Raw genomic sequence first — 23,520 nt, forward strand, 5'->3', positions numbered from 1 at the left:
TGTAACTATAGAGGGCGCTCCGCTTGACGCCATTTTCGCTTTGAAATGCAAGATTTTCGCTCCGATTGGTCGAAATGAAAATAACGTCAAACGGAGTGCACCCTCGAATAAAAGAAGCAAAGATTTCTTTGCTTTGATTGGTCAATTAAACGCTTTTCCGAAAGGATCCAAGAGTTCACGTTGTCAATTGGTCAATTTAATTATTGCATTCATTTATGTATGACGATCAGTTAAAACGGAGCATAAAGTCTATCATTGTCCCGGCTCCGACAATATCATGATCATCTGTTGTTTTCAGTTTCTTCAGTGGTGTGTTAGCGCATTATGAACGATTAGTGTATTTCACACATCTTTTTTCTTTTTTTATATTATATTTTTCTTCTAATAATACATTACTTATAATAATACATTAATTATATTATCGATAATAATGTGTGTGTGATTTAAATTATAAAAGTAATGGTATTATCTCGGTTTATATTCATTAAATTATTTACTTTAATCTTAAAGCTTGTGATCTACCATGTCGTCAACAGAGTATGAATTAAAGGTATTAAGAAAATATATGATGATTTTGTATAAAACAGTTTTACTTAATAGTAAAATAATAGAATAAGTTAAACGGTATATTCGTTTGTCATATTACAGTATATTGATAAGTTATTACAATGTGGGATATGTTACGAGTATATGGACACTAGTGTGATAACTTCGTGTTCCCACAATTGTGAGTAATTGTGTAAAATCTTATATGTTATTATTCCTATTGTACAAATATTTTATCTTCTATAATTTTAGATTGTTCTTTATGCATTAGAAAATACTTACATTATAAAACACAATGTCCAATGTGCTTTGAAGAAACCTTTGAGAAAGATTTACGAAAAAACAATCTTTTGGATGAAATAATTATTCATTATTTGAATTTTAAAGACAAACTTGAAAAGAAATTTTGTCAGAAAGAAGTATTGATTGTGGAAGATAAAAACTTTGAAAACATATGCTCTTCAGATAATCTTGAATGTAAGAAAAAACAAGATGTTCCTGATATAAATGAAATATTAGACAAAAGTTTTGACAGTCCAATATCCATGGCTAGTAATACTACACCTCATGGGCAAAAGAATTATCAGCAAAATATATCTACTCCTAGCACTAGTACAGAACTTAGAATACCTTCAATGTTTACACCAAAGAGAAAAGGCTTACAAAATGAGGAAAATCAGTCGGTTACATGTCCAGTGTGCAAAGTAGATGTCCCTCAAAATAATATAAATAAACATTTAGATGATTGTTTAAAAAGGGAGAATACAAAGAATCAATCTAAAAAGTAAGTGTATATATATTATTATTTTGTATTATTATTATCTCTGAAACTTTTAAAGAAAATTAATATGATTTTAATGTTTTGTATGTCGTAATATATATTTCTTGCAATTGTTTAAAAAATACTTGTACTTATTTGTAGAAGTGAACCAAAACGTAAGCCACTGCCAAAATTAGTATTAAGTTTAATGAAAGATAATGTTATACGAAAAAGATTAAAAGAATTAGGTTTATCATCTCAAGGAGACAGAAAGACATTAGAAAACAGACTACAAAGATACATTATTCTTTATAATGCAGAGTGCGATAAAATAAATCCTAGATCTGTATCGGAATTAATTAAACAGTGTGAAGAAGAAGAAAATTTAGAGAAGAAAATACAAAAACCATCAAATGTGAATATATTATGTAGTATAAAATATTTTATACATATACATTTGCTTAAAATTTTTTTATATGTATTAATGTAATATATTTTACAGAGATTAAATGTCAATAGAAATACAGAATATAATATTATAGAACAGCAGAGAAAGAAATATTGTAAGTATTGTTGAATTATTTGTATATATAAACAATTAGAATATAAATAGTCTTCATATTTCTTGTTTTTTTATTTTTAGTGGTTGCAAATAAGGATAGTTATGATCAACTAATTATGAAAATGAAACATCCTAATAGTTCACGGAAATTGCCGGTTAGGCGCAATATATTAAGCAAAGAAAATTCTGATGTTCCATATAAAAACTGTGTTACAGAAAGCACTTCAACTATTAGAAATGGCAAGAAAAGCAATTTTTTAGCTCTGAAATCTTCCAATGAAGATTCAAACATGTCTTGTTCTAATATGAATCCCATAAATTTTTTAACAATCGAATTATCTTCCTCATCTAATGATTCCAATGATCACTATGCTTCCAATCTTATCTCAAATGATTCATGTGAAGTTGGACCAATTTTATCTAATTTTATTGTAAAAACGGAAAATATAAAGAATGAAGAATTATTATTTCCCGAAAATACTGTAATACATGAAGAGACAATTTCTAATAACCAATCAAGAGAATGTAACGCTACAGAAAATGGAATAGATATTGATAGCAAAGAATCAATTTCTGCACTTATCCGAATTGAATCAGAGAATAGAAGAGAATCTAAGTTGTCTGTGAAAAGAAGTAAAAATAACATAAGGTGTAGCCCAGAGAAACGTGTTGCATATTCCGAGCCTAAAGATAGGCAGAAGGATTCATGCAATGAAGAAATAAATCGAGTTGTAGAAGATATTGAATATTTTATAGGAGACAGTGATAATAGTGACATTCAGGATTATGGTAAATAATCTCTAATATTTTAAGAGTTCTAAATAAAAGTTATTTTTCATTTCAATTATTATTAATCTATTCTTGTTAGGATGATTGAAATCTTCATGAAAGAGATTTGGCTTTTACAGAAAGATTCAAGGACGAACAATTATATAATGTGACAGGAAAGTATATGTCCGACCATACAAAACTTGAGAAAGAAAACTTGGAATCGTCAGATGAAAATATAAAATCTTACATTGTTCGAAAGCGGGAACGCGAAATGACATTCACGTCAAGTGACAAAGAAAAAATTATGAATAAATCGACGAATGCGAGAAAGTCATCCAGGTTTGGCCTTAGCGAAGCTAGAGGATTTAATAATGAAAATTTCGAAGATAAGATGCAGGATGAAGAAAAATTGCAAAATGAAAAGGAACCATTACATGTAACTCGCAGTTATGTACAAAGACATCTTAAATTAAAAAGTAAAATTAGTAATGATGTGAAAAAATTAACAAGTTGAATCATGGAATTAAAATAATTAAATAATTGTGGAAATAAATAAACTTTTATATATCTTATTGAGGACTATAAAATAAGTAGTTGATCTACACAAAATTATAGATATTTTGCTTTAATCATTATATATAATATATTTTCCTTGATATATACAGATTGCTTTGATATAAAAAGAATATATATAAAAAAAATAAAAAAAAATAAAAACAATTAAATAAAAAAACAAAAGTGTATTATATATACATGTTATTATTGAGTTGATGTTATTATTGATTTCTGCTATCTTATCCACGCACACCTATTTTTTAATTACAGCATATTATATAGTAATATATATATATATTCTTATCTATACTATGTTCCAAATAGATTTCAAAATTACTTAACATATAAATCAACATATTGATTTTTATTTAGATATAATATGTTTTAAATAATTTGGGTTATACAAAGTATTTGACTTTTTTATGTTACAATACGATCTAATAAGATTGTGAAAGAAAATAAAAAAACTTCTGTCAAATCATTTCGATGTTTGGTAAGTGGTACATACATTATCGAAATCTTTATCAAAGACATTAAATTTTATTGAATATATTATTTTACATTATTTTAAACAGAAAAGGAGGCTAATACAACGATGAAACGATCGGCGCAAATCTCAATAAACTTGCATATCTATTCCTAGACATTAACAATAATTTAATAAGCTTAACATAATGTTTCCAAATATAGCTGCCCGTTTACGCACTGTTTATCGATCGCTTACACAGTAAAATATACATTTTTGATATTACATAACTTTGATATTCGTACACTTTGGTATTGATTTATACAATTATACAGTTAATTTTATTTGCATACGTGTAATTCACTATAAACTTTGATATTCATCTAAGTTCGTAGATTTACAAGTGCTAACATTCTAAACGGAACGGCTATCACACTCATTATACATCGTTCTCGCTTAATTTCTATTTAATGTTATTGCACTGTTATAGTCTATTAAACTTTGTATCGTTATCGACACTTTCCTGTTTTACGTACGAGGCGCATCGTTACTACAGGAACGAAAATTTTTCTATGACTTCTAAGGTTCAAGGAAGCATTTCTAATATAGTAAACGGTTTTCTGCACTTTTTATCTAAAATTCTTATATTTGATGTTTTAAAGAGTATTAACTATTTAGCAGAATTGTTAATCATTTTTGTTTCGATCATCTCGCATTACATTATTTTCTATATAATTAGAGGAAATATTTTTTCTCACATAAAATATCTTTTACTTAAATACAGATTCGAGCATAATAATCTGTTTTGCTGTGGTATGGCATCGCGCGAGGTAGTTACTCGAACATTAATACATTTTCTCCAAGTATGCTACAAGTGACTTTAACTTCTATCCCGTATGTAATTGTCGATTTCTCTTGAAGACAGCAGGAAGATCGAAATATCAGATACGTGAGACATTGTCTTATAAATAATAGCCCAATTTATTTATCATTAAATTCATTAACGATTCATTCATGATATTCACATTTATAATAGAGCTTATAAGTAGATTGTCTTTTGATTTGTTAAGAGACCAGAGATAGTAACTTTGAAGAAGTGAAACGGCAAAGATTATTTTTGCTATAAAAGGCCAATTGTTTTTTATTATTTAATTAGTTAAAGAATTATTATTTAAAGAATTAATTAGTTAAAGAAATTCCTGAAAAATAGATTATTTCTCTAACGTGAAAGAGATTATCTTATCACACATTTTTTAAGTATGTATATTAATGTGATATTATTGTAGATTCTCTTTTAGTTACGGATGGACCAAGTTAAAACTGAAATGTAAATTAGTTATTGTGCGATAAATTTACTTCGTATATGAAGTAAATTTCACATGTAAAATTCACATTTCGTTGATGTAAATTCGCGATAAAATATCAATGTCAAGCTCTTTTAATAAAATTATACTGTGTGGGGTAAAAATATATGTACACGATAGATATTTCGCACAGTATAGTGCTATAGCTTTATTTTTAAAAGAGAATTGAAAAAACTATCGTATTTACTGAAAAACTTGTATGCGTATATATTGAATCTTATTTTAATTTTAGCTTTATAAGTTCGATTATTTCAAAGGTATTACACATACACATACAAGGAAAAATAAAATTATATTTTATAGATGTTAAATATTCCTTTAAAAATAATTTCGCTATTTAAATTCATTTTTCATAGCTATTCTTTTTATTGAATAAGTTTGATAGGATACGTTATTTACAAAGATATGTAGGATATACTATAAGCTCATAGACGCGAGAATTTCTCTTTTCACGCTCAGTACTTAAAAGAATATCTTTACAACTTTGTACATACACATATATCGCAGTTTCAAAACCCGAGATCATTTTCTCGATAGATAATCAATTTTGACTGACTTGTGAATGAAACATGTATTATCTTGTAGTAAGTACGTTGTTTTCTTTTCAATTATATTTTGATTAATTCTATTATATTTTGATTTTTGAATTCATTAAAACAATGTTTCGCGTATTAATCGTAAAAGGATACTGCTTTTCGAAAATATCGCAAATTACTAGAAATATTATTAATAATAAGCGCCAGTAATTAACCAAAAAGATTCAAGCTTTCGGAATGAGAGCACTTCAATTATCCTACCATCAATGCGCGATCTGTCATGATCGACATGTCGACATGTCCTTTTGTGATGGTAGCTGATGAATCTGTTAGAATACTGCAATTTCAGCGGAATTTCAGTATAAATATTGATTTCTTAAATCAATATTGATTCGTGAGGATTGGTTGATTCGCACGCAAAGAAACGATTGAAAATTCAACACGAATTTTCTCGAATGACATATCATTTCAGATCTCCAGCGTTTAGTTCTCTCCGGAAGATTTCTGCAAGATTGAGTGACTTTCTATTTCCGGGGACATCTACTAGAAAATTATCAGAATAGTATCTGCGAATTTTTGTCTCTCATCATTTTCCTCGTGATAGTCTTTTGTAATCGATTAAGATACGAAAGACCATTTCTCTTCATTGTCGACTGCTATATTTTTGGTGTAGTAAGATTATCTTACTTCTTCATGAACGATTTTTGTCATTGATAATGGCACGAATTGTGACCCATTCTTCTGGCATTGACAATCCATCGATTTATTATAGCTTTTTATTATATTAACAACATTTATAATCTCATCTATTCATTTCTTAATAATTACTGTTTTTCTCCTTATTTCTATCTTCTTTTATTATCTAAATTTTAATGAAAATTTTATTGATAAAGATCAGCATCTTTATCTGATTTCTTGATAAAAGCCTTTTTTATCTCCGATTCATGTCTAAATCCTCAAATCAACCATTGGCTGTCCATAAAGAATATACCAATCAAATCGTATCTTTTATGGTTGTTTTATTTCGATATCGCATTGTACTACTGTTACGTTATATTGTCTCGTTTTGATCTCCTCATCACCGTAATACCTATCGAACCACGTATCTTGCGTAACAGATCTATTATATCAGCTGTCGACATGTGTTCCACACTCTCTTCGTTAACCTGGTAAGGAGAAGAAATATTTTTTCTAAAAATAGATATATGTAAACAAACTCATTCAATGTGAACAATTTTGTATCAATCTCTTTAATCTCTACAATTCTCTCTAAATTTATATGTTCAATAAATATTATTTGTAAAGAATCAGCATTGCCTTAAATTTATAATTAAAATAAGATGTAAAAGTAACAAAAAAAGTTAAAGCACATAAACATATACATGTTATTAATAATATATAATTAATAATATATAATAATTAATAATATATAATTAATAATATATTATGTCAACTTTATGATATTTTGTACATTTCATGATATAATAACACGATGGCTCTAAAATATATCTTATGAAAAAAAAAAAAAAATTGAGAGGAAATAAGCTCGCGATGAAAAGGACTCACCATCAGTAATACGTCGCCCTGCCTGAGTCTACCATCCTTGGCCGCGACACTGTCGGGATGCACGACCGATATCGCTGTACAATTTCCTTCCGGCTGCAAGCTAAAGCCCAGCCGGCTGTTCCACCCACGCGTCAGCTCCACCATGAACACCTGTAACAGTGAGTACGGATTGCGCAATATTGCGATATTGCATTCTTATGTCTTCGTATATCACGCGATATCATGCATTCCAAGATCAAAATCAACTGAATAACAATGCATTTATTTTAATAAAATGAATCGCTTAACGCAAGGCTCTTATCACGAAATTGAACTCTGCATACTTATTCCCGTTGAAATAAAGTCAATTATAGAGAAATGCAATTTTTAAAGACGCCAACCTCGCTGCCTTGCTCAAGGTCTTCAGCAAGAGCGACTGAATCCGTGGTGTCTTTCCCGGTTTCTTCCGGATCGTGCTCAGTATCTACTTCATCGTTTGGAGCAAACATCACGCCCTTCCACTTCAATAATCCTTTGCTACCGCCTGGATCGTCCGTTCCCAGGATTTTTCCTGCGCGACGAGACAAAAAATCGAGATCATTGGATTGGAAATAATGCTGACTGTATGTAATCGGCGCAAACTTGCTAAGTTTTGCAGTAATGTGACTGTTATCTTATCTCTGTCTCCCTCTACTGCATCGATTTATTTTCAATGATTGAGATACAAAGTCGACTATGCGTGAATCATACTTTCACAAACAATTTTAACAATAACGATTAATTGCAAACTTATTTCATATTAATAACGTTTTAAATCCGCATTGAAAAAAATTCAAGCCCTTATGTACTTAAGAGATTACAAGCCAATTGTCATAAGAGTTTAATAATAATATAGATTTAAAACAGTTCAAAATTAAATTTCTTTAATATTATGTAAAATATACGCTTATATATAAATTTATAAATTATAAATTCATTAACAAGAAAGATCAAGAAAGAAAACTTGAGCCTCAATTATATTGCGAATTTGATGCAAATTTAAACAAATTGTATAAAATATTAAACGAGAATTTAATGAGTATTGAAATAATTTAAATATCGAATCATGCAAAAAAAAAAAAAAAAAACTCATATTAATCGATCCCATTAATTCTACTTTTGAAATAAATAAAATGCATAATAAAAAGAATGTAATCTCGAATAATTACCTGGTATGTCCTGATCGCTGGAGTGTGTGGTTTTGTTCTTAGCTGGGTCATTGACGGCGCTGCCGCAGGTCGGATTGGCACTCTGGTAGGCCGGATTCTTGTAGCTGAAAGCAGCGGTGCTGGTACTGCTGGTGGACGATAGCATCGGCGGCATGGAGGCCGGCTCGGACGGCAGATCATTGTCGTGCTCGTCGCTCGACATCACCGTCACACTCCTGTCGTTACCGTAGTCCGGTTCGGCTAGCCGTCCTCGCTCTGCTTCCGCAAGAATCACATCGCCATCGCCGGGATACTCACTGTCCGAATCAACGCTGCAGAACTGAAAGTGCGGCTTACCTTGCGGCGCCGACAAGTCGAGGAAGCTTGGCCTGGCCACCGCAGCATTGTTAGATGTCGGTTTCGACGTCTCATCGTCGTTATCGTCGTAAATATCGTAGAGCGGCGGCGGATCGATTATGTCGGTCACAGGTGTGTTTGCTTGGGAATTGGTGATCTGCGTCTTGACGGAACATTGGTCCGAGTCTGACGCAGTCTCCGCCTGGCTGGCTGTCGACGATGTCGTTTGCACGTCATGCAACTTATTCTCGGGAGTTTCTATGTGGCATGGAGAATACTTGTCATGAGGAGACTTATTGTAAAGTCCTATCATCGAGGATTGCCTTGATCCTACACGATCCAAGATAATGCCGAGAGACAGTTAATGTTGAATGTTCCATTGTTACTGTTACTGGAAATTTCTAAAACAATAGCTGTCCTCCGCCAATTATCTCGATTTGTACAGTTTCAAGAAATATACTTCATAAATTACTCTCATATCTTCAAATATATTTGGAAAGTAAAGAGATTTTTTTGGAAAGTATAAAGATTTTTTGATTGCGTGAGGCTGAAGATTTATCTTTATTCATATCTTAGATGCTTTTATTCTTTTTAATTGATAAGTAATCTGCATATTCTTTTAGAATTATTGCCTACTTATACTTCCTACTCATACTGCTCATTAATTACTTGACGATACCTTGATTAGTTTCGGCAGTGGAAGTACGCGTGGCAAGTCGACGTAGTCTTCGGGGCGAGTTGCATGAGGCACCGGGTGACTGTTGTTTGCAGCTACTAGAACCGCTCGATGTACCTGGTGATAGCTTTCGGACTGCTAAGTCACACAGCATGTCCACGGCTTCTTGTCTGTCGTAAAAATAACATAGAAAATATGGTCCATAAATTATTGTATAAAACACTATAAACACTACTCGTACTCCGTATGATATGATAATATCGGCAAATAATTTTAAATATCAACAGGAGCGTCCGTGAACTTTTACCGATGATATTTTTTTACTAATCTCTCTCCGAGAAAGAAAAAATAGAATGAGTCTGTATATGATTCGGTTATGTTATTGAAGAAACCGATTGCGCGGATTTTAGATATACCATAAAGGAATATCCACAAGAGATAGAAATGAGATCAGATGTGCCACATAGGATATGGAGAAAAAAATAATTTTTTTATAGATCAACGGATATAAATAGTAGAACGAGGTAAAGAGAAATAGTAATAAAACTATATAAGATTTCTATAAATTTCGCTTAAATATTTACACGACCAAAATTATTGTAATTTTTTATAAATAAATTATTTTGTCGATTGTCTCTTTATTGGATCTCTTATTCCATATTCAATATCAATACTAATATTCTAATCACTTTTATATTATTTTCCAATATCAAATATGTATCTTAATTTTTAAATTTCAAAATAAAATTCTTTGCAAAACAAAATTTATTTTACATTTTTCGATTAATCCTTTCTTTCATCCAGAATTATCTTTTCAATTATAATACCATCAGTTACAAGACATTCTGTATAGAAATATTAACTTAATAAATATTTTAAGTAATTCAATTTTTTTTTTAGTTTTAGATACCTCAAGCTCGTTCGTGGCGGACGGAGGGGATGATCGGGCTCGGTGGGCGAGAGCGCCGAGACTGGAGTCTGCGCCAAATCGCGGTACAGCCGCAATTTTACCGTTGGTCCGCATTGTCGCAGCAGCTGAACCGCTTCCTCGTGACTCATTGGAGACAGTGGAGCATTGTCCACGGCGACGATCTTGTCGCCCGGCCGGATCCTGCCGTCACTCAATGCCGGTTCTCGCACGAGCGCCCGCACGTAGTGACCCAGGGCGCTGCTGTCCGCCTTCCTCAGGGTAAAGCCGAGACTGCCGCCGACTTTTGTCATTTCAATGTCGAATTCCTATAAATAATTGCCATATTTAACCCTCCCTTTTTTATTTAACATCTTAAATTGTCACAAAAATATACAGATTTTTTTAAATTAATTTTAAATATATTTTTTTAACTCGAAAATTTATTAATACTTTTATGTTGATTAATTTTGTGCTAATTAGGAGATAGTGAGCTTGCGCGAAGATATGGTATCTTTTGTAATCAGCAAAAGTCATTTTTTGTCTTACTGATTTGTGTCAAGCAATTATAAAGGTTTTAAAGTTCTTTTCATATTTTATGAATATATGAATTTTATGGAACTATTTCGTTGTTATTTAGAATAGGCTTATTAATTAAATCAATCAATGTGGATGAAACTAAATAACTCTTAGCGCGAATAATTATTTATTCGTATATATTGCTGCAGGAAAGTCTTTAATTATTATTTTTAATATTAAATACAAATATTATTTCTATTATATATGTATATGAGTATATGTAATATTTATCGATAATATTAAGAATTTAGTTATTTTAACATTAATATTAATTCTTTATTACATACATTATTAATAAAGATAATTTATCAATAATAGCAATATTATATGTTTAAAAATTTATATCTATTACATGTATAATAACTATAAAACCATTATTTTTAGAAATAGTGCATGATTATCCTTCTCTCTCTATTCACATACAATTATCTAATGAATTAAATGCTTTTATGAAATCAGCTGACGCGTTATTCATTATTAATTAATCCAAACAACGACTCGGCAGATAATTGAGCATTCATTCATGAAGCGCTATTTAAAAGAAGTATTACTTACACCGCAGGGTTCAATTTGCAGAGGTGGCAACGGATTGAGTATACGTAACGACGAGGGCTCCCGCCTTGCCGGAGGTGGCGGCGGTGCACCGGGTGGAGTAACGTTACTATCTCCTGGAAGCCGACACACCACCAATTCAACCGTGCTAGGGGTCGTACGCAGAACTTCGAGAGCCTCCTGCAACAAGTAGCATCGAAGTAAGATTATGCGGGCTTTCCATTCCTTCCGTACATACGCATATAGATAACGCCTTCCTAAGTCGCCACCCCGCGACTATCCTCTTTAAAGATCTTAGTTTCCGTCGGTTTAAGAAACTAAGAAAAAGAAAGAGCAATAAACCAGAGCCGACGGTTTACGAAAACAAAATTATATTAAGATGGCCTTCGGGAGTGAAATTCGATGATATGCAGGAAACAAATAAATAATAGATTTAAAATAGATATTTAGAAAAACTTAACAAAAAAAATGACATTCATAGAAATATAAAAATTCTGAAATTTCATCATATTTCAAAAAGAAAGTTTTACTTCTTATACATTAGTTATCTTTTATTATATATAATATAATATTTTATTATTATATTAAATAAATTTAAATTTACAATTTTTCTCTTAGCTTTTCATCAAATTTACGTTTAATGAGTAAAGAAATGTAGGACTTTATTTACAAACACAGCAACGATTGCAATTAAATGTAATCGCGATAAAACTCTTGTTCACGGCTGGTGTCCCGGTAGTAAAGGCGAGCAATGGAATTAAGAATCAAGGTTTTAGCATCTCCGCGGTGGAGTCAATGCATTTTCTCACGGAAATTAAGAGTGGCGGAAGGGCGCGAGTATACGCAGTTGCGTGCTGGGAGCAGGAGGCGGTATTACTTTTGCCCTCGTGGGACGATCTGCCAAGTACAAGCGAGATAATGTCTATCTTCTCGTCGGGGCCCGCGAGAGTAGCCGCATTATGTTAATCCAATGCAAATCTTCGCGAGAGTCGCGAGAGGATAAGCAAGATTGAGGCCGCCAGTCGAGAAGTAGCAGTCGTTATTAGTACTATGTGGATATGTGTCCACTACGCTTAACTGATATCGATAAAACTTTGCTTCAACATTATCTCGACTTTTAAAATAAATATCAATATGGGACACCGTTTGATACATCGATAAAACAATTTTTTTTTTTTTTATAAAAGTTAATTTAAGTGGATTTTCATATTAATAAAAAAAAATAGAATTATTTTAATTATATTTAATTCAATTAGAAACATTTAATTATATACATATGTTGTATGTTTATATAAAAATAGTTTAGAATATTTATTATTTAGATATTATTTATAATATATACTGCTATATATTTAAATTGAAGATATTGAAAGTTGATGTAACTTTCTTTCCTTTAAATTTATATAGAACATTGTTATATATATAATTCGCAAGCTCTGCAAGTTCTCATTCATCAACTTCAATTTATTCGTAATTAGGTCGCTATAACGAATTTTGTTTTTGATTCTTTTGATTCTGTAGTTAATTGATTACTTACGTAATTGGTGAGGCCGGTTAGCGGAATCCCGTTGGCAGCTAATAATATGTCGCCTGTTTGAAGCTTGTTGGATAAGGCGGCGGGTTGTTGAGGAAAGAGTCTTTTCACCCGGACAGGGCCCGCGGTATCGCCACCGGAAACACTTAGACCGAGACCGCGACTGCTCTTCTGCAGCGTTACCCGGAATGTACTCTCTGAAAGTTATTTAAACATTTTTATCGTGTTTGCGAGGACGTTCCTTTTGAATAACGTCACATCCCGGTGAGGGTATTTCGTTTATTTGTCTTACGCAACTCTCGCACATTTAATCCTTCGCACTCGGAGTTGTCGTCGCGATATCAGGTCATTTCAAGAATTAAAATTGCGTTGCAAATTAAGTGAAATTTCATAAAAGTTAAATTTCGTCACTTTATTTTTTATTTATTATTATTGTCAAATTATAATATGTTTATAGAGAAAATCTATTTTCAAGAGCGAATTGAGATAAGAGACAAATGCAACTGTGTCAAAGTATACGTATATACGACATAAGTATATCGTGTGATTATGTAATTATACGGGTGGAAAATAAGTTTAATTTAATCCAAGATTTTTCTCGAAATATTGTGTCTCTAGGTTATTGCGTAATTTATCGCTTCTACTGGAGTTAGATATGGTTTAATATCTGCTAGCAGAACTACAATAGAAACAATTACTTTCTGTCGCGGTATTCTATACAGCATCGCGGTGCATTTCGTGCATATTTCAACCACCGCCAGTAACTTTCGCGGAATACGTTCTGTTGGTCATAATTTTCGTGGCACTCGCTCAGAGAACATGTTTCCAAAATATACGTAAATCTGCGCACGCATAGCATTGTACTTTGTTGAAAAAAAACTTTGCTCATTTTAATATATACTTTGATGTCATCCGCGTACAATATTGAATCAAATTATAAGTCAAATTATTATAGACCAAGGAATTAAAAAGTCATACCATGTTAAAATTTCACTGATCAATTTAAGAATTTTATAATATATTTATTTGAAAGATGTGCTTTCACTATCTCTATGCTTAAAGGATATCTTTACGTATTAAATTCATTTTTAGTGATACCTGATACATTTGTAGCTATAATATAATTGTCATTATATGTGATTATATATTATAATTATATTATAATTAATTATACATACATATATATATATATATATATATATATATATATAAAATTTGTAGCTAATGAGTAATCCTCTCGGAAAGTTTGCTGAAAGTTTGGTCTTTAATATCATTTATTCTCAGAAAAGAGTTACCATTTTTAGCATGTAAAATCATTTTTATATCAAGAATATTATTAAAATAGATTTTATTCTCTTTTACAATTAACAAGCATGTTAATAAAATATGATATATAATTACAATATAAGGGAATGATAAAAGGATCCAGATTCAAAAAATTAAATAATTAGTTACTTAAGATAATTAATAGATTTAATTACATAATATTATTATACTTAAAAAAATGTGTTTTTGTTATTGGTACATAACGCTGAGTTCTCGTAGTTTGTCAACACTTGCACGATGACATAAATTATATTGTTTAATTTTGAAACTTTGATTTTATGTAACTGTGTCACGCGTGCTATTTGCCTAGGGTTGACGTTTAAAGTTGAAATACCCATATCACACAAGCAGGCTGCTATGCCATTTACAATTAGTATCAATCAAAGTAATACAAACAATTATAGCAAATCCAATGCAGTAAAACTCAATTATAAGTTTGCAACGTATTAATAAATATTAAGGTAATACATTTGTAAATAAGATTAATGATGTTTTTGATTAAAAGAATGTTTCGCTTCGCACATCATATGTATGATAAATAAATATTGTATACATATACATGTATACAATATATATATATATATATATATACATATATACATACACATATAAATTAATTGAAAATAATTTTAATTATTATTTAATATATTTTATATGATATTTTATATATTTTTATAGACACACACACACATTCATAAGAATTTTATTTTTATGGTATATATAAAGCATAAAAGATTTGATATGCAATCCAATTTTTTTAAAATGTAAAATTCAATGTGTGTGAAACGTTTCCAATTCAAAATGGCTTGCGTTCCACCGGATATTGACTCGATTCAGCAGACATATCGCACATATTGTTCACTTTGTTCACTTTACTGGCTATTCAAATCTGGACCTCTCCTGCATTCGCCACCTTGCAAAGGAGTAATTTACGTTTGCCGCGTTATTGTCTGGAATCATACAATGTCACTCTTTTCGACAGAGAAATCGGTCATTGTTGGAATCCCTTCGAATTACAGAGTGATCCACGTTCAATGGATTCCTCGATCGTTTGCTAAACGTTTCGTGAAATTGAACGGTCGATTTCACGGGAATGACGATCTTCCTGCGTCACTTTATACATTGTTTCACACTGCTATTACAATTAAGATCATGATTGCTGACAAGGCTATTGCATTTTGGAAACTGCTAGCCAAAGAGCGATAATTTCTGGTCAGTATGCCAAGTTTTCATACTTTACTTCGTTTAAAGGGCATTTTATGCAAGATTGCGGAAAATTTTCTTTGAAATTATAATAATAAATTTTTTTTTAACTATACATTATGTGCATAAAATTATGTGCTTCATAAACTTAAGAAATAATATTTTTTTAGAATTAATTATAAATTGATAGCATTTAATCAACTTGGTTAGTTGCATTGATTTATTATTAATAATAGATTTATCTAAATCAATTGTTTTTAATAAGACAGCTGCGTGTTAAAATAATATGCTATACGCAGAAAAAAACAAAGTTATACGTACTAAATATTATTAATTATAAATTTAATATCAATGACAATTAATTTACTACCGTTCCGAAATATATTTAACATTTTATATTCTATATAACTTTACAATTTCTATATATTTTTATGTATATTTTGCATTTTGAATAAATTTCAATAAATAGGATATAGTTATATAAAATCTATAAATGTATAGATTTTAATTACATGTTAGTCTACAATGTACTCATAATTATTCGTTAGTGAAAATTTAATTAGTTGATTAACTGCTATATTTAAATAGAATTAATAAATCGAATTGAATATAAATTAGAAAAATTAGAATTATCTTTGTTGCATAATAAATATTATATAATTTATTTATTTTAATTTCATATACACAAATTTTTACGTATCAATTAGAATTTATATGATTTTAATAAGAAAATAAGTTATTACATTTTTTGTAATAATTATAAATTTTATTACATATATTAATTTCTTAAAATCAAGAAGAAAATTCTTGTTTCTTTAACGTTAAATAAAATTATCCTTTAAAAAAAATAAAAATGTAATAAAGTGTAAAGTGATAATGTATTAAATTATCACTAATATATAAATTAATTGACAATAAATTAATTTAATAAGAGTATAATAAGAATAATAGTACTTAATAATAAATAGTTTCATGATCAAAATGAAATAAATTTTATTCTTATAATAAATCCTAGATTTTATTTGCGACGATATCTTATAATATCGAATTTAATTTGATACAAAATACAGAAGATTCGATATGAATTAATATTATAAAATATTAGATATTTCAAGAAGCAGCAACAAACTAGTTGTAATATATAGGTAGGTAATGACACACTTGTTGTCATACGAAGATATAGGATCTTCACAGGTGTGCTACATATATAATAACACTGTATGTTATTATTAATATATTCGATCAACCTGTTATCATTTGTACGGCAACATTTGGAACTGTAATGAACTGTAACCATATTTCCAGATGAGTGCAACGAACTCTGTAGGTGTAACGAATCCTGATAATCTAAAAGTCTAGGAAGCTTCGGGCAACGACAGAGCAATCTTTGTAGTGTGTGAGTAATCTATTTTGTTTATTATATTATTTATTCATCGTGCAAATTTATTTCCGTTTAATTGAATTTAAATAAGAATTAAAAAAAAGATTTTTATATATAATATACTTTTTTAAATCTTATATTTGGAAATATAATTTTATTCGTAAATTATAATTATTTCATTAAATGTTTGCTGGTTATTTTGTACATATATTTTTACGCATTTTTTATTTTACGTATGTGTAATTGGGAATGATATATGACGCAAGCGCACGATATCGTTTCGTATAAGTCGCATGAATATCTCTCGAATTGCAGCTAGTTCGATTTTATGTGTGTTTATAGACTTAGTGTCACTCTAAATCTAAGACAGCGCGCAGTGAAAACGATTCGATTAAGAAAACAATCAATTATCCGCAGAACGGGCGGGCGGGCATTTAATTAATATTACGTTTGCGTTTAGTCAGCGAATTGTAACGAAAGTACTCGTAAAAAGAGAGGAGAGATAGGAAGGATGTTGCCGCTTCGGGGTTTACGTACGAACGATACGGCTGGCCCAGCACGTGTGCAACGTCCGTTATGGAATCCATTACCAGAGATACCAGGATGCCGCCTGCGGTTTGCAATGAAGATACCGATATTTATGGATCTAACAAGCTCACCACTGAAGTATATTCGCCATTACGTTTGTGAGGATTATCGGCCAACGGAAGCCGCCGCTTTTTGAAACCATAATCCCGCGTTCCTTCGAGTCGATAATGGAATCGCTTTTAATACCGTATGGATGATTCTCTCCGAATCACGTAATGGTAAATTACTCCAGTTCGGAGAGAGCGCTCCTAATAATTTGACGTCTAAAGAAGGCTTCAGATGTGTAGCAGAATTTTGCTTCATATCGATCGCATATTTTAAATGGGACGAATGGAATATTCGGATGTTCTTTTTACTTAAAATCTAATTAAACGAACACAGACATCAAAATTGTTAACACTTTATATTGTGTGAAAGATGCGTCCAATGATTGAAACGCTATATTTATCTAATAGAAAGAGTACGAAATGAGTTCTATATCTCTCGGGGCTCTTTCATTCGATACTCGGGAGTTCGCTGACGATCTCTTAATATTTGTACCAAAGTATAATTAAAATCGTGAAAAGCTACAGCCAATGTCGGCCGTAATATGAAGCCTTCAAAGAGCGCAATAGAGTGTGCAAACGGGATGAACACTGATAGAAGTACGCGAGAGCTTCAATAGTTCGGTTAATACCGGTCTTTAATGCCGGCTTCGTTAGTTGCAGATTGCCGGTGATATATTTTCTCTCTTTCTCCCGCCGTTCTTCTTTTTTCTCTTTTCCCCTTATTTTTTCTTTCATGACGAACATCGCGGATAATCCGAGGTTGCAGCTTTTCATCGGCGAAAAATGCACCGTCTAATGGCGAACACGGACACTCCGAGGCAAGAACTTTAATGTCATTAGCGCGCCGAACAAATACGCACTTAACGAGCGACGTTTTAAACAGATTCGTTATGTCAATTTTAACATCCTTAGTTCGTGACACGGTCGTTGCGCGATTTCGAAAACGTGTTCTCGCTAATTATTCACGGTTATGTAATTTTACAATTTCGTATAATTTAATAATTAAATATCTCATTGAATGCTTCTATCGAGAAAGAAAAATTTAATCATTTTTATGGCTGATTTATATATCTGTATGATATAAATATTTTATCCATAATTAAAATTCTCATGTAAATTCTGCGAAATTTAAAGCGTGAAAGTTTTTCTTTTGCTTGATAAGACAAAAAGGATATAAATTTTTATTTTAATAATTTTAATTTTGATTATATATATATATAATCTACCTATTTGTATGATATTGACGTGATGCATATAAAGAGCGGTACGAATTTCAAGTTACAAAAATTAAGTAATCCTGCGAGAAAACGGAAGATAACCAGCAAAGGGAGCGGCGGAATGCAATTTCAATTTCAGAATTTCTGACAAATCGATATCTCAACTATTTGGAAGGGAGGTATCTGGGCCATTACTTTTCCGTGTACTACCCGGCTGCAGCTGTAAGATACCTTCGATAAAGACGAGACCATTATCTCCGATTCCTACATTCAATTTACTGTCGCGGTTACTGTTATCGTCGACTACATGCCGCGAATTCAGTATTATCACTAATTGATTCACATGCTGCTTTTCTTGTATCATTTTTGTAAGTTATTTAATAATTGCTTCGCTCTCTTTCTCTTAAAAAGCGCAAAGATATTGTCAAATTTAATATTCTAGTTATAAAATATGAATTAATCATGTCAAATGAATATGTAAAAAGATTTTTATATAAGGATGAAACGTTGCTTTCCCTCGGGATTTGCTTCTAAATTCTTCTTAAAAGGTAAATTCAATTAACGTACGTACGTACATCCGCGCTGAAAGATTGTTCCACTTACCAAGAATTTCAACGATTACATATATATGTAATTTTGTCTGAAAACAATCGGAGTTCAATGGACTAAAAATACATATCTCTATAAAATTTACGATTCGAGAACGAATACGTGGTTGGCGCGCATTTAATCTTCCTGAACAAATTCCAAAGTTTACGTACGTTTATGAATCAGAATAAATCATAGCCAATTTATTTTTATTAAATTACACCTTGACTATTTCCCGGTCAAGTTTCTCGCGCGTTATGATATTGAGAGCATTAATATCAATTACGATATCGTGCGCGTAATCTATCCTTGGAAGTTTTGAAAGCTGAAGAGATTGTTAATAAAGCGTATTGTTGCGGTGCCGAATGGAGCTACGAATATGTTTATGTTGCGATTAAATTAAGCAACGATAACTGTTTCTTCGTTGTAAATATCTCCGCAGAAGAAGGCGCTCGATTATCAGCTGTTTGAGATACGATATCAATGTGTTCGCCGGAATGCGGCGGCGGATGTCTCTCGATTAAGCCTTAAGTCATATATCGTCGATCGCATGACACTGGATTAGATTACTTATGGTTGGTTTATGTGGCTAATTAGCAGCCCAAGAATGTTTATTGATAATTATAGAAAGAAAACATTAGAAGAGAGATAAATTTGCCAGAGGGATATGACATTTCAACCGAGAAAATTGAAGTAATGCACATAATAAGATTAATATAGACATTTGCATAAAAATATTTCATATTAAATTTATATCAAATAATCAAAATTTATTTAAATTTATACCTTAAAAAATAATATAACTCAGATATTAAATAAGTATTTTTTAATAAAGATAAATATATTATATATTAAATAATATTTTTGATGCGCTAATAAACATTTTATGAAATACTTTGTCAGATCGTTTTTCATACTTTCGGCTCGGATGGTTCGGAATAATTTCCGGTGACTCATATTAATTGTACAATCGTTACAATGGCTAGCCAATTATCAATCCTGTCGTTCGATATCGTGGACGATTTCACTTTTTTACTATCTGTTCGCACCGGCGATAATTTTCAAGGATCACTTTGTTTCGAATTGAAGCAGAATTGGCGCAATGAAGCTGATCGAGGTCTAGATTATTAGAATTGGATTATATTTCCGCCATGATAGAGTTAAAACAATTTTCTCAGCGGTAATTAAGCTTTATGGGATAATCAAGAAATTAAATAATTTTAGTCTAAAGCAAACTGGAATCAAACAAATGCTTTTTCTTTCCTCAAATATCCTGATTAATCAATTTTAGCTTTGTGAGATGAGGAGTACTTATATACATATACATATGCATATGTATATGTATATAATTTTTTTCATTGAAGCAAGAGTGTTATCGTTATATTTATCGCTATCAGCGCTCATTTTTATCGGCTTTGATTTCTTGAAAAATGTATCAAAGTAATGTCAATAAAAGTAAATTTCAGTTTAAAAAAAAAACTTGCGATAAACATGATGTTTTCAAAATGATCGATTATATAAGGTTTTACAGCTGGATATATACAAGATATAAAAAATTACATTAGTAATATAAAATTTGATTACTTTTAATACATTCTTTGGTTTTGCGGAGAGCAAATTGAAGCTTGTATACGTGTGTTTATGTATGAAAAAGACTTTTATGTATGACATTTATGCTTTATTGGTGTATTTCTTCGAGTAGGTTTCTCCCATGAAAAAAAAATTCAGATCTTAATACACGATAACCTGCAATCATTTTTTAAAAAACTGTACGTCAGTAGTATTTGCATCTGCGACTGATGCGCGATTTGAATTTTACGATCGTATAGAACGGGATTTATACGCGTCCAAGAGATACTTTGTTCTTTGTAACGAGAGGAGGAAAGAAGCGAGTCTTCAGTTCACGTCACACATGATCGCAAGATACATCATGCATCATTTGTTATACGATCCTCTGTCGCACTTGTGCATCATCGTAGAGACATTTCGTCATTTATCAGGATGGCAATCGTAAATATTAAATGAATCGCGGAACATCTGCAGCATATTATAGGATCTGAAAAGAATCGTCTTTTAACAAGAATAATCATGAGAACGTCAATTAGATATCTTTGTAAAATTTCTGAATTAATGCTCCATTAAAATTTAACATACTCGAAATTTAATGAAGAAGGTTCGCTATCTATTTACACTAATTGTTTAGCGTAATAATCTCTTGCGTGCGACAATTGCGTTGTAATATCGCAAATGATAAAGCATAGAAATTAGATGTACATGTCGGCGATATAATAGATGTTCTCTGAATAATTCGCGCCATTTGTCCCAAATTGCCGCTACCATATGATTTATCGCACAGCATTAATATTACAAGTGATGCGTGACATTACGTATATGTTACCGTGATATAAATCTCGGCAGTGAATGATTACGCTATCGCACCACGTGAATCGACAAGTCCGTCTTCTCTCTCTCTCTCTCTGTCGCGGAAAATCAAGAAAAATTATCAATCTTTCAGAGATGAAATCAAGATATCAATTTTTTTCGTTGGATAAACCGTTAAACACGTTTTATTATTCTTTGCATTGCTGCCGTTCGCGTTCCAGGACATTTTCTTTTAGAAAAAAAGAATACAAAAATGTAATAAAAAAAACCGAAGATCTGCACAATGGCAGGATATCACCGACGTAATTTCATCCGATTGATATGTCGCCGAATAGAACAAGAGACTGTTATTAAAGCTCCGAGGGCTTTTCTGTATAAGCGAGACGAATTGTATAGAAGATGATATATATGTATGTATACATAGCGTTAAGTCTGAATAAGCGCAGTGTCAACGTGCTATGAATTCAATATATTAAACAAGGCATCCCCGATTTATGTATCTAAAGTTAAACTTCGCAGACGACACAAAAATTCAATTCTCGCGTAACGACAGTCCATTATTATTTGATGAAAGGAACATGACTGCCGGGGGAATAAAGTTTGCTATTCACGATTAATACTACCCAGTAACTTCAATTTATTCGTGCTCTGATATGACGTAGCATGTCACGTAAATTTTTAAGGGCGGGTATCGCGTGAAGTGCGCCATTATAAAATATCAGAACGACCTGATTACAAATCATCGTAACTTGTCTAGGAAAAAGAAATCATTATGATCTTTTATAGGGAATATAAAAATGCGATCACGTAGCGAAATATATATATATATATAACGGGGAGTGGAGTATTAAACCGCGATAACGCGATCGCCATCAGTTCGCCTATAAATTATCCAAGAGGGTCGAGAACGTGCGGCTAAATCTGGAAACCCGTCCGCCGATCGGAAATCCGCTTGAGTGTTCCATTGACCTGCTCTCGGTAGCGGTACGCTGTTAACACACGCTTTCCGTTATCGTACTTCGTGATTAATGACGCGTTTTATTAAACCGCATCAAAAGGCGACGACGAGAAGGAGTTAAAAGTTCGTGGTAACGATAAACTTTCGTGGAAGCTTGTATATTCGCCGGTTCTTAAATTATAATGATAGATTGAAAATAGAGAAAAGAATGAATTTAGCTGGGTAATTTGGGGCAAATCCGATTCCGATAATTTCTGCAAAGGCAGCTTATCGATTAATTCGAGAAATAGACATTTATATTAGGGAATTAGCTTTTAAAAAATTGCACATCTAAACTTATGAAAAAAATTGATTGTACTTCGTAAAAAATCTTTCGTCTCATCGATCATTATTTGTTAGAATTTGCGGATAAAAGAACATCAAGAGATACTGTAATATTCTTTGAAAAAGTAATTGGGACTCTTTGTTTCTGACTGTTTTCAGTTAGAAGTTCTCATTTCAAAGAGTTCTGCTTCGTTTAACGGAAGCGTATTGATAATGCGGAGGAAATCGGCAAATTATCAAGGATGAAGGATTAAGAAGAAAAGCCGGTTAAACGACTCGTGGATAACGGCTCTCTTTCTTCCTCTTTCTTTCGAATGAATTACCTAACTGTATTAACTGTAATCACAGCAATAAATCGGAATGCGCATTAGAGACAGAGTATATTTTTTTTTCGCGCACGTTTTTAGCGTTCATTATTGATTCTTAAAATGGGGAAATCCACGGCACGCGATTGCGCACGGATCACGATCACAACGACGACATCAAAGGGTGAAATATTTCGCGCGCATAAGCAACTTGACACTAATGAAATACGAGAGGGCATTAAACTGCGATAACGCGATTGCTATCAATCCAAATATGGATTACTCGATAGAAGGTAGAGGGGGG

The 23,520-nt window shown here is 31.5% G+C and overlaps 2 protein-coding genes across 3 annotated transcripts in view; one reads left to right on the forward strand and one right to left on the reverse strand.

The window, feature by feature from the left end:
• The first annotated feature begins 279 nt into the window (after positions 1-279).
• On the forward strand, positions 280-3,281 carry LOC138941639 (E3 ubiquitin-protein ligase RAD18). Of its 2 annotated transcripts, XM_070311483.1 has the most exons (8): positions 280-309; positions 511-550; positions 649-727; positions 799-1,330; positions 1,469-1,721; positions 1,809-1,869; positions 1,950-2,657; positions 2,777-3,281. In XM_070311483.1, exons 2-8 carry the CDS (start codon positions 524-526, stop codon positions 3,151-3,153), a joined length of 2,037 nt encoding a protein of 678 aa, XP_070167584.1. In that variant the 5' UTR covers positions 280-309; positions 511-523; the 3' UTR covers positions 3,154-3,281. The 2 variants fall into 2 exon arrangements, with proteins under 2 accessions (XP_070167584.1, XP_070167589.1); XM_070311488.1 differs by lacking the exon at positions 280-309 and having other exon boundaries at positions 347-550; positions 2,737-2,868.
• A 433-nt stretch (positions 3,282-3,714) lies between these two features.
• Positions 3,715-23,520, reverse strand: part of LOC138944692 (uncharacterized) — a 94,564-nt gene continuing 74,758 nt past the window's right edge. The window contains exons 5-12 of the mRNA XM_070315570.1: positions 12,901-13,094; positions 11,367-11,543; positions 10,236-10,561; positions 9,329-9,495; positions 8,314-8,907; positions 7,507-7,676; positions 7,127-7,276; positions 3,715-6,726 (exon numbers count right to left, since the gene is read on the reverse strand). Of these exons, the coding sequence (XP_070171671.1) occupies positions 6,607-6,726; positions 7,127-7,276; positions 7,507-7,676; positions 8,314-8,907; positions 9,329-9,495; positions 10,236-10,561; positions 11,367-11,543; positions 12,901-13,094 (1,898 nt within the window). The 3' untranslated portion in view covers positions 3,715-6,606. The remainder of the gene's footprint in view (positions 6,727-7,126; positions 7,277-7,506; positions 7,677-8,313; positions 8,908-9,328; positions 9,496-10,235; positions 10,562-11,366; positions 11,544-12,900; positions 13,095-23,520) is intronic.

This window comes from Polyergus mexicanus, unplaced genomic scaffold (genome assembly GCF_030449975.1).
Source record: "Polyergus mexicanus isolate NDT 795.1 unplaced genomic scaffold, iyPolMexi1.0 SCAF_2, whole genome shotgun sequence".
NCBI lineage: Eukaryota > Metazoa > Arthropoda > Insecta > Hymenoptera > Formicidae > Polyergus > Polyergus mexicanus.

What these genes read in the sequence shown, in the direction of transcription:
- LOC138941639 (XM_070311483.1), top strand. Translation starts at nt 524, where the DNA reads ATGTCGTCAACAGAGTATGAATTAAAG. An exon ending in CAACAGAGTATGAATTAAAG is followed by an intron (nt 551 to 648) that starts GTATTAAGAAAA and finishes GTCATATTACAG; the next exon opens with TATATTGATAAGTTATTACA. An exon ending in ACAGCAGAGAAAGAAATATT is followed by an intron (nt 1,870 to 1,949) that starts GTAAGTATTGTT and finishes TTTTATTTTTAG; the next exon opens with TGGTTGCAAATAAGGATAGT.